We start from the raw sequence: 17,209 nt of genomic DNA on the forward strand, positions 1-17,209 counted from the left end.
ATCAAATTTTATAGTGTAGAAAACGTTAAAATACCGTTTTTACATTTTTCTCCATTCCCAAAATACATCATAATCGATTTGGCTGAAAATTTGCCCACAAATAGACAAAACATAGGACTTAAAGTGGTGAAAAGGATTTGAATTATATTACAATACCAAAAAAGTTACATGCAATATTATAGTCAAAAATATAGACGTCTACTGTAAGTAAAATGAACTCGAAAATATCGACCTCACCACAAAAATTGTTAAAAAGAAATTGTAATAATTGTAAATACGATTTATTTGGAACAATTTCAGTTCCTACCATTTTTGTCGAAAAGTTAAAAATGGCGGAGGTATTGAGCAAAACAGGTTCTCCTTTAAAATCAAGATGGCGGCTAACGTAACGGAGGAATTCATTCGTGATTTTAAATTTAGGCTACTATCCCGCAAGGTCAAATGCTATCCCGACTGGACTAATATATACTTTTGGTCTGATATTACTGCATGTAACTTTTTTGGTATGGTAATATAATTCAAATCCTTCTAACCACTTAAAGCCCTATCTTTTGGCTATCTGTGGGCAAATTTTCAGCCAAATCGATGATGATGTATTTTGAGAATGGAGGAAAATGTAAAAAACGGCATTTTAACGTTTTTTACACTATTAAATTTGATCAAAAACTTGTTTTGATTCAAAATAACTTGTTATAATGCCATATAATGACATTTTTGAGTCCTTTCTATTAAAATATTATGTTTTTCATTGATACTTTACGACAGAAAATGCAAATTTGTTTAAATAAACACCAAATCACTGTAAAATCGCATAAAATAACATTTTGAGAAAAAAAGAAGAAGAAGATTTCTTGACCTTAAATATCTTATATTTACGTCCCGCAGAAGCTATATACCAATTTTCAGACAAATCAGAGATGAAAAATTTTTTGCCTGAGTGATTTGACATGGAATGTAGGTACCAAAAATATGTAAATCAAAACACCAATTTCCTGTAATAGTATCATAGCTGACTTCCCAAAATACCTATACTGATTTCGCAACCGTATTAATAGGTTAATAGATGCGGAAACATAAACGAATCCGAAGTATACTGTTTTATATGTTTATTATTCGAAATTTCAGTGAAACTCCGGAGATAAAATGCCGGTTCTTAAGCAATTACCAACCAAAATAAACCACACTGCCATCAAATCATTTTATGGGCACCGCTCTAGTTACCGATAGATATCATTTGTCATTTGTCCGCAATTCCAACGAAGATAAAAGTCAGTGCCAAACCAAATACCAGCAATATTTGTATGTACCTCTTAAAAATATTTATTTTAAGCAAAATACTTATTGTTTAATCATACAAAACATTGCTTTTAGTTTGGTCATCTTCACCGTTTCTTCTTCTTTACGTGCCATCTCCGCGACGAAGGTTGGCAATCATCATTGCTATTCTAACTTTTGACACTAGTGCCCGAAAGAGTTCAGTTGAGCTGCATCCAAACCATTCTCTGAGATTTCTCAGCCAGGACATTTTTCTTCTACCTATAGTCTGGGCTGATTATCGGAGAATAGGCCATTTTTGGGAAAAGTTATTTACCAGCAATTTTATTGCTGGAATCGAATTATAAGATCCTATATATTAATAATATAGGTATGCAAAGTCCTCAGATAGTGTGCTACTTTTTTTTATAAACAAAATGGCGCACGAAAATCGTGTTTTTTTCAATTATTGCTCTATAACTCCGAAGATTTTAACTTTACAACAAAAACACTCAAATAAAAATTCACCGTGATTAAATTCTGCATAGAGACGTGTTTTTGCCGATTTGCTCCGACGAAAATTTTCCTCGGAAAATGCGGGTTTCCCAACAAAATCTTTAATTTTCAAATAAAGTTTTAGATAAGTAATTAAATAATTTGGTGACTTAAAAGCCTTCTTGGTTTAGATTATAGTTCCAGAAGCTGGTGAAAATTAAACGAATATTTTAGCCACAATTCAATTGTTAATTAATAATTGATGGTCGCAATAATAACCAAAATAATTATGATACATTATAATACATAATCTTTAAATGTTAAAAAAAATAGTTATAAACAAATTAACGTTTCTCAGAAAGTTTTTATTATATTATAATTTTAAAAAATAGCTAAAATGCGCATTTCAATAATCTTGAAAATGAATGCTTTAAAACTTTTTTGCAACCATTTGCAAAAAGTTATGAAACAGCAAAATAAACATACGATTACTACGGTGTTTACGCTTTCAAAGCGTAGAAGTGACGAAGTGAGTTTAAAGTACAAGCTAATTATTTACAAAAAATATCGATTATAAGTTTATTGGTTATATTTTAATTAAAGATTATAAATATATTTTTTTGTAATTTACACGCGCAAAAGTAGAATAATACAGTACTGTAGCTAAAATTTTCACTCGGAGCGACGACCGGCGGCCGCGCGACGTACACTTTTAATAAATAATGTATGCTGCGTGTCAGTCGCTTCGAGTGAACATTTTAGCTCCGACTCTGTATCTACTTTTGTGCTCTACTTTTGCGCTAAAAATTACAAAAAAAAGTATTTTTAATCTTTGATTAAAATATAACCATTGCACTAATTTTTGACATTCTTTGTGGGTAATTAGATTGTACCATAGACTCACTTTTAAGCTTTGAAACAATTAAAACAAATTATAAACAACGGAGAAATCGTATATTTACTTTGCTGTTTCATAACTTTTTTGCAAATGGTTGGAAAATTTTTTTAAAGCATTCATTTTCAAGACCTATGAAATACGCATTTTAAGTATTTTTAAAATTAGAATATAATAAACAATTTTTGAGAAATGTTAATTTGTTTATAACAATTTTTTTTAAACATTTAAAGATTAGGCAAAAAAATGAAAAATTTATATTTTGTCGACAAAATATTAAATAGGCATCACACCTTTATAATATTTCTAAGTTTGATCAATGTCTCATGATTATTTTGGTTGTTATAGCGACAATAAATTGTTAATTAACAATTAAATTGTTGCTAAAGTATTCGTTTCATTTTCACCGGCTTCTTAATTTATAATCTATACCAAGAAAGCTTTTATTTCACCAAGCTATATAATTATTGATAAATAATTACTGGCCCAAACAAATTATTTGAAAATTCGAGATTTTGTTGGGAAAACCCACATTTTCCGAGGAAAATGTTCGTCGGAGCAAATCGGGAAAAACATGCCTCTATGTAGAATTAAATTGGGGTGAATTTTTATTTGAGTGTTTTTGGTGTAAAGTTAAAATCTTCGGAGTTATAAAGCAATAATTGAAAAAATACGATTTGTCGGCGCCATTTTGTTTATAAAAAAAGTAGCACACTATCTGCGGACTTTGCATACCTATAATAATAATATATAGGATCTTATAATTCGATTCCAGAAATAAAATTGCTGGTAAATAACCTTTCTTTGTACTTTACTAATTAGACCAGCGTATTATAACTATTTTTTTTTCAAAATTTAAAGATTTAGTCCTGTCGCCAGGGGGGTACAACGGCCTCCTTAATTCAGATGGACTTACCCAAGTTTTTTTATGTATTTTGACCCGTAGAACACGAATTTTTTGGGTAACAGTTGATCCGGATGTCGATAAGATTGTTATAAACAAAGAACTTGAGGAATTACGTAGCAGCGATTTTTCGCAAAACAAAATATTTTTTTGTATTTTTTGGGTGAGTCTCAGCAAAAAATGGTCTTATAAGTTTTTTCGTAGGACGCGTAGTTTTCGAGATAAACGCGGTTAAACTTTCAAAAAATCGAAAAAGTGCAATTTTTGAACCGGAATTACTTTTGATTAAAAAATAAAATAGCAATTCTGATTACTGAATTTGAAAGCTCAAGTCAAATTCTATCGGCTTTGATTGTTTGCATTGCTAAAAAATAAGTTTTTATTTGTTAAATAAAGGTATAAACACATAGTGTTTCCCGGGCCCAATGCATGCGTTTTAATGGACGTAATGTACGTAGAAATTCTGTATGCGCGCCTACTCGTTCGATTTCAAATTAGAAATGCATTGAAAACATCATTCAATCACTATGTGTTAATAGCTTTGTTTAACAATAAAACAAGAATGTGTGTGTACTTTGTACGCACGTAAGAAGTTATACTTCTACTACATATTATGTGATTTTTAAGACAATACCAAGAATTTAAAAAAATAAAAGAATAAAACGCACACAAACACATTGAAAAATGCCACAAAGAAAAAATGATTTCTGAACGATAATAATTGTTGGCAAAAATTTTAAATACGCATTTTCTGAAAAAAAAATTATATAGCAAATATACTTACAATCATAACATGAATAAAAAAATAAAACTTGCATCGGGAATTGAACCCGTGAATTTCGTGGCGCTTTGATTCGTAATCGAAGCGTAGACTCACTCGTCCAATCCCACATAATTTATCATGTGGAAAAATACGGTAACTGAACGTTTTACTGTTTGACAGTTGTTTTGAAAATTAAATTATGTAGTTTAAATTTTGTGGAAGAAAATATAAAATATAACAAAACAGTAAGAAAACAATATATTATATGAAGATTGGTAGAACTTTTGTTGGTAATCAAATTAAGTATGTAAATCAAAGCATTACATACCTACTAGATAAATGAATCTACGCCAAAAAATCATAATTTAAAAATAAAAATCGAACCTAATTTCGGATTTCTCTCTAAAATCCGCATTCTTGAGAAAATAAATGTATGTATTTCAACCTAATCCAAATGTATAATTACAATATGATTATAATAAAAACTACTTACCAAATTAGAATGAGTTTTCCTTGTCCAAAATAGTCCAAAAGTCCAAAAATATAGGTATATGAAAACTATTTAAAAAGGCAATATAAGGCACATCAAAGAAACATGAAACGTAAATTACGTTTCATGGAAATAAACCACTGCTAAACAAATATATGTCCGGCCATTTATGAAACTCTCCGAAAATAAAAATGTGTCATGAGCATGAATCACACTCGTTTCATTGGTAGGCGAACTTTGAGATTTGTTTAGCAGTGTTTTCTTTTCATGAAACATGTTTTTCGTTTCATGTTTCATGTTTTTCGTTTCATGTTTCTTTGGTGTGCGGCTTGGCTAACTATTAACTAACTTTTGTTTGTTGTTTCTTTTCACACAAATTTTAAAACGCAACAACCATAAACAATCTAACTACAGCTGTGCCACAGCCGCCAAATTGAATAATTTTTGACATGTCATTTGAACATCCAATCAGAACAAAGTTATAATGCGCATGCGCCCGGTCGCTAGGTTTTACCATATAAAAATTCACCCTCTATCGCCGGTAAAGAAGTATAACTTTAAAAATTAATTTCTAGCAATGAAAATAATCAAAACCGATAGAATTTTACTTGAACTTTCAAATGCGGTAAGCAGAATTGCTATTTTATTTTTCAATCAAAAGTTATTCGGGTTCAAAAATTGCAATTTTTCGATTTTTTGAAAGTTCGACCCCGTTTATGCCGAAAACTATGCATCCTACCAAAAAATTTGTAAAATCATTTTTTGCTTAGAATGACCCAAAGAATACAAAAACATGTTTTGTTTTGCGAAAAATCGCTGTTATGTGATTCCTCTAGTTCTTTGTTTATAACAATCTTATCGACATCCGGATCGACTGTTACCCAAAAAATTCGTGTTCTACGGGTCAAAATACATAAAGAAAACTTGGGCAAGTCCATCTGAATTAAGGAGGCCGTTGTACCCCTACTGGCGACAGGACTAATTATGCAAAAAAAAGAAAAATTTATATTTTGTCGATAAAATATTAAATAAGCATCTCATCTTTATAATCTTTATAAGTTTGATCAATGTATCATGATTATTTTGGTTATTATTGCGATCATAAATTGTTAATTAACAATTGAATTGTTGCTAAAATATTCGTTTAATTTTCACCGGCTTTTGGAATTACAATCTATACCAAGAAAGCTTTGATGTCACTAAGTTATTTAATTATTGATTAATAATTACTTACCTAAAACTTTATTTGAAAATTAGAGCTTTTGTTAGGAAAACCCGCATTTTCCGAGGAAAATTTTCGTCGGAGCAGATCGTGAAAAACATATCTCTATGCAGAATTTAATTGCGGTGAATTTTTATTTGGGTGTTTTTGTTGTAAAGTTAAAATCTTCGGAGTTATAGAGCAATATTTGAAAAAAATACGATTTGTCGGCGCCATTTTGTATATAAAAAAAGTAGCACACTATCTGCGGACTTTGCATACCTATATTATTAATATATACAATAATAAGATTCGATTCCAGCAATAAAATTGCTGGTAAATAACTTTTCCATGAATTTTGCTAATTAGCCCAGAGTACTATGCTGCGCCTTTCTTAAATCTTTCCCTGCATTATTAATTTTAGGAATTCATATCTATGACCACGTGTTATATGACCCAGATATTGTAGATTTCTTATTTTGATGGAGTCCAATATCTCCCTGCTATTCTCTATTCTTCTTAGTTACTTCTTCATTGGTTATTCTGTCTCTCCAGACTCCAGTAGATTCTTAACATTTTTCGATATGTCCACATTATAAATGGTTCCAATATATTGAGACATTGTTTATTAAGAAAAATTGAAGAAAGACTTCTGTGTAAAAGGTATATTTATTAAAACCCCAATAAAGGGCTACATTAAAAGACAGAACGTTTTCGCTCTAAAGAGAGCATCATCAGTGTTCTAAGCAAGCTCTACATGCTAAGCCACCAAAAATACATAGGTTAAAACCCTTAAAACGCCGACCAAAAGTCTTACATTGGCGTGTATTATGTTAAACCCTGGCGATGGGTGAAAATGAAAAAGATATACCTCACAGCATTATATGACTCTACCAGGTGTATGTGGGTGGTTGAGTTGATTTCTCTGTCTTCACAAAGAGAAAGGTGAAAGTCAACTCTTTTACACAGAATATAATAATAATATACCTTTTACACAGAAGTCTTTCTTCAATTTTTGTAATTAATGGTATACAGCCAGTTACAGGAAATTTTTCCTTATGGATTTTGTTTATTAAGAGTCCATGTCTCCACATCATACAAAAGAACAGAAAATACACTTTAGTACTCGTTTTCTAAGATTTAGGCTGAGCTCTACTACATAATAATTTGTTTCATATTATTGAATGCACTTGTTGTTTGTTTGGGTTTATATGACTGCGGACACTAAATCCATTCGCCATTGAATGCACTTCTAGCCTTTTCTATTCTAACTCTGATTTCTTTGGTATAATCATTTGATTCATTAATGTTTGTCCCTAAATAGTTATAATTCTTAACTCTCTATCTTCTTATTATTTACGTGTATATTGATGTTTCTAATATTTTGCTTAGAAATAACCATGAATTTTGTTTTTTTTTATGTTTAGTGACAGACCAAATTCTTCACTCGCTGTAACAACGTAACAACCTTACCTAAACTTCTCTGTAGATTTGTAATATTTTCTGCTATTAGTATTGTATCATCAGCATATCTAATTTCACATATGGGTAGGCCATTTATTTTTATGTTACTTCATTTTCTAACGCTTTTTTGAATATTTGCATTTGCTCTGAGTATGCATTAAACATTAAACAGTGATAGCAACAAGACACAGACCTGTCTAACACCTCTCTTCATCATTTACAGATACTCAATTTGGCAATTTCTCTTGCTTTTTTATGCGAGACACAAAAAAACTGGAAACATTACGTCTTTGGTAGATGCTGGGCGCCTTATATCGCCTGTATTTAACCGAAAAACCCTTAATTTCCAAGATTCTTTAATAAAATATGTCATAATATTGTAGCAGATCAGGCGGCAAATAATGGATTATTATCGTAATCTTATTTGCAGGTAAATCGGCAAGACTGAGGCTGAGAAATCGTGTGTCATAAGGCAAAATATGTTATAGTATGCAAAGGTTTTATATCATGTTAATACATACGCGACCTCATTACCGAATATGGTAAGCCAACAAGTGTATTGAAATCAGTCGTTTTGCATGCTGACCTTTATAAAAATTAATACGACGAGCCATACTAGTCTGTAATTTTGATTTTTTGGTTTGTTTTGTCCTAAAAACTTCAATTATCTTTGATTACACAGGTCTGCGATCAAAAAATAGTTTAAAATTTAATAAGTGATTTTCATTATGTTTTCAACACTGATGCCGGGAAAAATAGTGAAAAAATTCCATCACGTACAGTTATTTCACAAAATGGTAATAAAGAGTTATTAGGAGAAACCAGCCATAAGTGATTTTCATACTGTTTCCAACGCTGATTTCGGGAAAAATAGTGAAAACATTCTATCAAATACAGTTATTTCACAAAAATAAATAGTGATTATGAGAAAGAAGCAGTATTTTGTACAATACTACGATCCTGGCACAACCGATCCCTTTCCATTTTCACAATTTGAGCTGAAGGATTTAGTAAGAGATCTAGGCCTTTCTAAAAAATCGGCAGAAGTTTTAGGATCTAGAATAAAAAATAAACATATGCTGGTTCCGGATACATCTTTCTCTTGGTATCGATGTACGGAAAGGGCATTTGTATCTTTTTTCTCCCAAGAAGATGACCTGGTGTTAAGCAAACTCTGCTACTCAGACCACAAATGTACACTATGTGGTGATTTAAAAGTTATTTCAATGCTGCTTGGTCAACAAAGTGGCTATACAAAGTTCCCTTGCTTTCTCTATGAATGGGACAGTAGAGATAGAAAGCAACACTACATAAAAAAGATTGGGCCCTGAGAGAAAGCTACAAGTAGGAGTTAAAAATGTTGAGAGGAAAAGCTTTGTGGATCCCAAAAAGGTCATAACTCCACCACTTCACATTAAGTTAGGGCTGATTAAACAATTTTTCAAGGCACTGAATAAAGAAGGGGAGTGTTTCAGATATCTTTGTGGACAGTATCCTGGTTTCTGCACGGCAAAACTAAAGGAAGAAATCTTTGTCAGACTGGACATTAGAAAACTATTGAGAGATCCCAACTTTTTGAACAAAACCGATTTCCTCGGTAACAAAAGAGATCCAAACTACAAGACAATCGTCGCAGACATGATCGACAACTTTAAGAAGTTTGGCTGTAACATGAGCATTATAAGCTTTACTTTCTCCACTCACATATTGAGTACTTCCCGGCAAACATTGGTGATGTCAGTGAAAAGCAGGACGAAAAATTTCACCGAGACATCAAAGAAATGGAAAGAAGATACCAAGGAAGATGAAAAGTCAGCATGATAGCAGACTACCGCTGGGTGATGAAAAGAGATGATCCTCAACAAGTCCACAGCCGGAAAAGCAGTAAAAGAAGCTTCGACAGAAAGCGTTAGCGTTATTATAAGGACTTTTGAGCTTAAAAAATAAATGTGTAAATAAATAAATAAAAGTGTACCGGCCATGTAGATTAGAACATGACTAATAAATAAAATAAATTTTATTACGTTGGAAAGAGGCGACAAATTGCTTACATTTTGTTATTATACCCAAATATACCCCCTAATTTGTGAGAAAACCTGACGTGATAGACAAAAATGGTTTACATTTTTGAAATCAGCGCTGAAAAGTACATAAAAGTCAGTTATCAAATTTCAAACAACTTTAAAAAATATTTTTTGCAGGCCTGTGTTATGTATCTGCAGAGTCTAAAAATAAATTATTGATCCCATCTAAATAGTTAATTATAAAAATGCCACAAGGAAGTAGCTTCAGAGCAAATTTTAGAACTAAGAAACATCGCATAAAATAATTTCCATTATAATAAAGTCACTGTACACTGAGGCTAAATGCAGCGTGACACAAAATGGGATCACAATAGTGACGAATTCGACGTACTTACTGGAGTGAGACAAGAATGCGTGCTTTCTCCGTTTCTTTTTAACCCTTAAGTACTAAAATCTTAAATCAATGACGTAAACACTAACTAACCGCTTGACAGACGGGTTTAACATTTTACTGGTTATTTTTTTTTTGTTAAATATTTTAATGCAAAAAAATATTTCAATGACTTACTGAAAGAATTACTGATCTAAAAAACACAGTAATTGATCTAGTTTTTCTGTATTTATTAAAATAAAAAACACTATAACAAGAATGGAAGGATTGTTTGTGTGACATTTTATTCCTGAAAAAAAGTGTGATAAAAATGAAACAAATTAAAGAATATTGATAAAAATTTAAAATCGAGTTAAACAAAGAGTAATAAACATGAAAATAAAAAAGTTTTTAAAAAATTTTAAAACAAAAAAAAAACTGACAGGCACTAAAATTTGTACAGTGTAGCAATGGTAGTCAGTGGCAACATTTTCATCACAAATTGATCCCACTTCGCTTATGTCGTCTTCTACCTCATCAAGTCATTTCAAAAGAGTTTCCTCCTAGTCTTTATCCCCTTATATGAACTTTTTGACGAACTGGGGCACATTATGTTTAATGACGAACTGGGCACAAACACTAACGGATTAGACGGATCTAACAGATCGGACAGATCTATTAGACGGAAATCACACTTTGAGTCTAAATATCTTTCGAATAACAACCTGCCGCAAATTGCCGAATTCAATACTACTAAATAACAACTCAACTTAAAAAGTCATAAACGGGTGACCTTCAAAATTTTCCAGGAAGGGATATATCCCACTATCAACAAGCGATGCCGTCTGAGAGACGGTGTGTTAGTACTTAAGGGTTAACATAGCTATAGCCTATGTTCTCTCTAAACTAGACTCCGACACAAGAGTGATACAATACAATGGACGTTAACCACACGCCTAAGCGATCTAGTGTACGCCGACAATATCTGCCTATTAGGACAAAGGTTCCAAGATGTGGCTGACCAAATGGAAACACTTTCCACAGTATTAGTAAAACAAAATCCATGAGAATAAATGCAAGGAACCACACGCTATTTACTGTCAATAAGTGTCATTACAATACAGAAGACGATATTCTTATGAGGATACGTAAGCTCAACAAGCATTCAGCATGCTCAACCCTGTTTGGATGTCTGGTGAGTATACTACAAGGATAAAGATCCGAATATTCCAGGTTAATGTCATGTCTGTTCTATTTTACGGATGTGAAGTCTGGAAAGTGGTAAAAACGAAAGAATTGTTCGTATTTTCTGGCCAAACATCACCAGAGACGAAGATCTACTACATCCGACCCAACAAAAGAGGATAGAAAATGAAGTAAAGTCCAGAAAGTGGAGTTGGATCGGTTACACACTCCGAAAAAATAGTTCCAGTATTGCAAAGACAGCCCTAAAGTGGAATTCCCAAGGAAAAAGAAAAATATGTCGCCCAGCACAAACTTGAAGAATATCCGTCATGGACGAGATAAGAGGTCAAGGAAAGTCTTGGAATGAGGTAAAGGCCTTAGCTCAAAATAGAACCCGATGGCGCGTTTTCACTGAAGCTCTATGCCCACTTAGGAGTTTAAGAACATTATGTTTTATCATTGCATTGTTTTTTGTATTGTCCGTGAATTGTTTCGCGCATACTTTTTCACTTTTCTCATCTTTGTAATCAATGTCTTTACCTTTCTCAAAACTTGTTTCATATCTTTGTACTTAAAATAACTGACTCGTTAACGGATTATCATCCACGAACTGTTTCATTCTCTAATAAATTCAATTGAGTATTGTTCAATAATCAAATTTATCATTTTTATTTCAAAAATTTGTCCCACTTTAACAGTATCATTCATTTCCGGCAAAACTATGAAGGTTATTGTATATTTCCACAACTATTTTTAACCAATTTGGAAGAATCCAACATCGCAGCGATTGCATTTATATTTTTAAATTATTATCTTAGCTCTTCCGACGTATCTGTCTGCCAAATTTGTCAGTTGGGCTGTGATAACCCACTAACGATAATAGCGGAATCATCAAAATATTAATTGATCGTTCTCTATAATTAAATAATTGTTTATAATATCAAGATAACAAAACATTTAAAGAGATACTAGGTTTGGATCCCGCGTATATACCAAAAAAAAGTTTATTAATAGCAAGCTGAAAATTTGTTAATAGCTTAACGGTGTCTAGTCGGACAAACTTTGATGTATGGAAACACTGGAACAGGGGAAGTTTTAATTGTGGAAACATTTTGGTTGTTTTAGTAATAAAACAGACTTGAGTACGATAGCAGCAACCTCTCTAAGAAAGCAACAAGAGAGCAGACTTCCCGTTGCTTTCTGTATTCAATACTATTCAACACTTTTTTTTTAGTACTAATATCTGTAAATACAAGCATTGGAATAATATATTTCACAGAAGAAAGGTGAATATATACCGGAAGTGCTATCGGCTATCGGCTGTTCGATAAATTAAAAACATAATATTTTCCCTATTTTAATAATAATTGCTTTTATTATAATTATGATTTTAATTATATCTTTCCACTGAATTAAACGAAAATTACGAAATGAATTAATAAGATTAACCAATCAAAAACCTTGTTTATGACAGAAGAACACCAAACCAAGAAATAACTATTTCATCTTGAAAATGTCAACAATTATTTAATTTTAGATAAAAAAATGTTTACAAAAAAAAATTTATCTAGAAGGTCGAACAATAAAACGATGAAATAAACATTTAATGCACGAGTAAATTTTGTCTGTCATGTCGAAATCATCGATAAATGTGTGACATCCTTCGATATTAACTCATATAGAGTGGACCAAAAGTGTGGAAACCTCTAATAATCTAGTAAGTCATCATCAGTGGCGTCGCAGCTCTTTAGGAGCCAAAGCCTTCTTCAGTATAATCCTCTATTCGCTCCTGTCTCTGGCAAATCTTCTCCACGCTCTAATTTCAATAGATTTTAAATCATGCTCTAAGTTGTCTTGGTACAGGTCTGGGTGAGAATGAAAGAAGAGCTTTCTATGACCAATTAGGAGACGTTCTGAGTGATATTCCGTCAGAGGAGAAAGTTATAATAGGAGGTGATTTCAATGCACATGTGGGCCAAGCCAAGGCAGGATACGAAGCAATACATGGGGGATTAGGCTTTGGAACTACAAATGAAGCTGGAGATGATATGCTTGAATTAGCAACAGCACTAGATATGGCGATTGTTAACACATTCTTGGAAAAGAGAGAAACTCATCTTATTACGTACACAAGTGGACAACATCAATCCCAAATAGACTATTTCATGATAAGGAAAGAAGACATACGTGAATGCAAGGACTGCAAGGCAATAGTTAGTGAGACAGTAAGCCAACAACATAAGCTGCTTGTTCTGGACATTGAAGTAAAAAGTGAAGCTAAACCAAAATATCGGAGAGGACCACAAAAAATCAAGTGGTGGATGCTAAAAGATTAGAAAGAAGGTCTATTCAGGGAAAGAATAGTAGACAAAATATGTTGGAACATGAAAGGAAGCTCTAATACAATTTGGAGAAAAATGGCCAGTAGTATTAGAGATACTGCTATTGAAATACTTGGGAAAACGTCAGGGAAAAAGTTTGAGGATAAAGAGACTTGGTGGTGGTCAAACGAAGTACAAGGAAAAATAAAAGAAAAGGCAAAATTATGTAAAAAGTGGCAAGAAACCAGATCCAACACAGATCTTCAAAACTATATGGTGGCTAAAAAGGAAGCAAAAGTAGCAGTAGCAAAAGCCAAAGCAGAAGCGTATTCAAACCTATACGATTAACTTGATACCAGGGAAGGCGAAACGAAGATATATAAAATAGCCAAACAGAGAGCAAAGAAAGCAAAAGATTTTAATCAGATTAGATGTGTCCGAGATGAAAATAATAAAATACTAGTTCACGAAAAGGATGTCAAAAAGAGATGGAGAAAGTACTTTGACAGCTTATTAAATGAAGAATTTGACAGACAGTCTGTAGAGTCAACGGAGACAGTAGCAGCAATGGTCACCAAAATAACAAACGAGGAAGTGGCTCAAGCGCTTCAAAAAATAAAGAAAGGAAAAGCGGTAGGACCAGATGATATTCCTGGGGAAGTATGGAGAGCATTGGGAGAGACAGGAACAAGGTGGCTAGCAGGTTTAAGTTGGACAAATGCCAGACGAATGGAGAAGCAGTATACTAGTACCTGTCTACAAAAACAAGGGAGATATACAACAGTGTACAAAATACAGGGCTATAAAACTGCTTAGCCAGAACATAAAAATATGGGAAAGAGTAATTGGAGATCAATTTGGCTTTATGCAGGGCAGATCAACAACAGATGCAATTTTCATTATTATTATCAAGGCAGTTGATGGAAAAATACAGGAGTAAGGAAACAAACGTTCATATGGTATTCATTGATCTTGAGAAAGCATGTGATAGAGTTCCTAGAAAGATTCTGTGGTGGGCACTCAATAAGAAAGGAGGCCTTGGTGAATATGCAAAGATTGTGAGGGATATGTATGAGAGAGTAACGACTAGTGTTAGCACAGGTGTGGGAGAGACTGATAAATTTCATGTGAAAGTAGGATTGCACCAAGGCTCGGTGCTTATTAGTTTTGGACCAGATAACAGCGAAACTACAGGGTAACATTCCATGGTGCTTAATGTATGCTGATGATGTCGTGTTAGTAGGAAATAGTGAAAGAGACTTAGAACAAAAACTGGAACAGTGGAGACAAGCTCTGGAGGAAAAAGGTTTAAAACTTAGTAAGACAAAGACAGAGTATTTGCAATGTTCATTTAAAGATGGAGCCTTCACCACAAACCTTGTACTTTTATCCCTCCATATATTCTTCTTAGGATTTTTTGCTCGAAACGTTCGAGCAGTTCTTGGTCATTCTTTGTAAGTGACCAAGTTTCTGAACCATATACGCACAAATACATGATGTAGTGTAGATCATTGTTCAATCTTGTGTGTATTACATCAGAACTTCATTTAAACTTCCATTTTAAACTTCAGGATTTAGAAGATAGAATTCTATTTAGAAGAACATCGAGATAAGAAACTGTTGTTTCTTTTTTCTATGTTTTTCCATCAGTTGGAAGATTTCATTCCACTTCGAAAATTTCGGTTGATAAACAATCTTTAATTGGTTTAATATTTATTTTTGTTACCGCTTAGCAATACTTAACATTTACATTTTGTTTCAGTGTGGAGGTTGTTCGAATCCCTACAAAGATTGGAAATGCGATTGTTCGGGGATAAAAGGAACTCCTGGGCTCGAAGGTATTCACGGAGCTCCTGCTAGATCTGGAGATTATGGTGATCCAGGTTATCCGGGACCACCAGGACCAAAAGGAGAAAAAGGATCTGATGGAGAATACGGAATTTTTGGAGATAAAGGACCTAGGGTAGGTGGTTTTTATGAATATTACATAAACATTATAGTGCACTCACTGAAGGTGGATATGAGCAATTCTAATTACTTACCAATTTTCATGAAAGTCGATGGAGGTTTATCGAAATCGGATGTGAAAACCTTCAGTGACTGCACTAATAAGCTGAATAACAATAGAAAAGATAATATTTTTGTAATTTCAAATGGAATTAATTTTTAGGGAGACGAAGGACCTCCAGGACTACAAGGAATATCAGGCCGACCAGTAAGTATCATTTCCAGCTATTATTAAATCTATAAGTACGTAATTAACACGTTTCACTCATAGGGAGAACAAGGAGAAGTTGGTGTTAGAGGTTCACCGGGTCTAGACGGTTTCGATGGAGCAGATGGAGCACCTGGTGTATCAGGTAGATCAGGACGACCAGGTCAACGCGGTTCTCCAGGTCCCGATGGTGCCCAAGGATTATCCGGAGAAGCAGGAGACGGAGGAGGAAATTCCATTGGGGTGAAAGGAGAAATGGGTATAGCTGGAGTAGATGGCTTTCAAGGTATTAACGGTTTTCAAGGTCCCAGAGGATCTATGGGTTACCGCGGTTCACCAGGTTTTCCAGTAAGTTAATAATTGATGAAATACATTCAAAATTGTTGTTATTTGATTAGGCATTTATTATACATTGCTATTTTGATTTATTAGGGACTTACGGGTGAGGCGGGACCTAAAGGAGTGCAGGGAGACGCAGGAGACACCAGATATGGTGGGCCGGGTCAACGTGGTAGTGATGGAGACCAAGGGCCAAAAGGAGAAAAGGGTGAAGGGTTTGCCAAAGGAGATTGGAATCAGGAACCGATTCGTTACCATTTGAAGGGAGAACCAGGAGAAAAGGGTCAGAAGGGTGAAATGGGAGAATGGGGAGTCAAAGGTCGCATGGGAGATCATGGTCAACCTGTAAGTATACCGTATACTTAATTTGTGCCGTAGTTGAAAACAACCAGGATTTTAAACATAAAGAATTCCAAATAACCTAATTTTTTATTGATTTTTAGGGTATACCCGGACGTAAAGGAGAAACTGGTTTCAAAGGAGATCCTGGTGAAGATGGACCATTTGGAAAGCAGGGCCGTCCAGGTCCTCTCGGACCACCGGGTGAAAAAGGAGATAAAGGAGCACCTGGATACGAGGGAGACTATGGCCGAGATGGATCTAAAGGATGGCCTGGAGAACCAGGACGACAAGGTTTTCCAGGTGAACAAGGTAAAGAGGGACCACCAGGTATATATGATCCTACTTATGACGAACCAGCAAAAATTGGAAGCCCAGGTAGGCAAGGACCTGAAGGATATCCTGGGGATATAGGTATGTCTGGAATTCCCGGACGACAAGGAAGTCCAGGACCGTTAGGGGAACCAGGAAAGCCAGGACCACCAGGAAGACCCGGTTTACCCGGGCTTAAGGGATTAAGTATTAAAGGAGAACGAGGTCCAGATGGGCTACAAGGACGACCAGGCAACACAGGCCCTCCTGGAGAACCGGGTTTAGTAGGACCATTTGGAGAAAAAGGTTTTAAAGGAGAAACAGTATATGGACCTACAGGAGCTGCGGGTATTCCAGGTCTCCCAGGATACGACGGACCACCGGGAGAAAGAGGAAGTACTGGAGACCGAGGATTAAAAGGATATCCCGGAGTTGGCCCACCAATTCAAGGACCCCCAGGTGAACCAGGCGCACGTGGATCTCCTGGATTTTCCGGTGACCCGGGTTATCAGGGTATGAACGGATTCCCTGGATTAAAAGGAAGGCGTGGTGACGATTGTGGAGTATGTAGACCAGGTAAGAGGTCTGAAATAGAATTTAGTCTTTTGTTATATTGGGCATAAGTTTATTTTATTTAC

The 17,209-nt window shown here is 34.2% G+C and overlaps 1 protein-coding gene across 1 annotated transcript in view; it reads left to right on the forward strand.

The window, feature by feature from the left end:
- LOC114326360 (collagen alpha-5(IV) chain-like) overlaps positions 1 to 17,209 on the forward strand; it is a 240,986-nt gene that overhangs the window by 201,835 nt on the left and 21,942 nt on the right. Inside the window, exons 2-6 of the mRNA XM_050654543.1 lie at positions 15,129 to 15,329; positions 15,537 to 15,581; positions 15,645 to 15,929; positions 16,014 to 16,265; positions 16,364 to 17,147. Coding sequence (XP_050510500.1) covers positions 15,129 to 15,329; positions 15,537 to 15,581; positions 15,645 to 15,929; positions 16,014 to 16,265; positions 16,364 to 17,147 — 1,567 coding nt within the window. The remainder of the gene's footprint in view (positions 1 to 15,128; positions 15,330 to 15,536; positions 15,582 to 15,644; positions 15,930 to 16,013; positions 16,266 to 16,363; positions 17,148 to 17,209) is intronic.

Source organism: Diabrotica virgifera, chromosome 1 (genome assembly GCF_917563875.1).
Source record: "Diabrotica virgifera virgifera chromosome 1, PGI_DIABVI_V3a".
Taxonomy (NCBI): Eukaryota; Metazoa; Arthropoda; class Insecta; order Coleoptera; family Chrysomelidae; genus Diabrotica; species Diabrotica virgifera.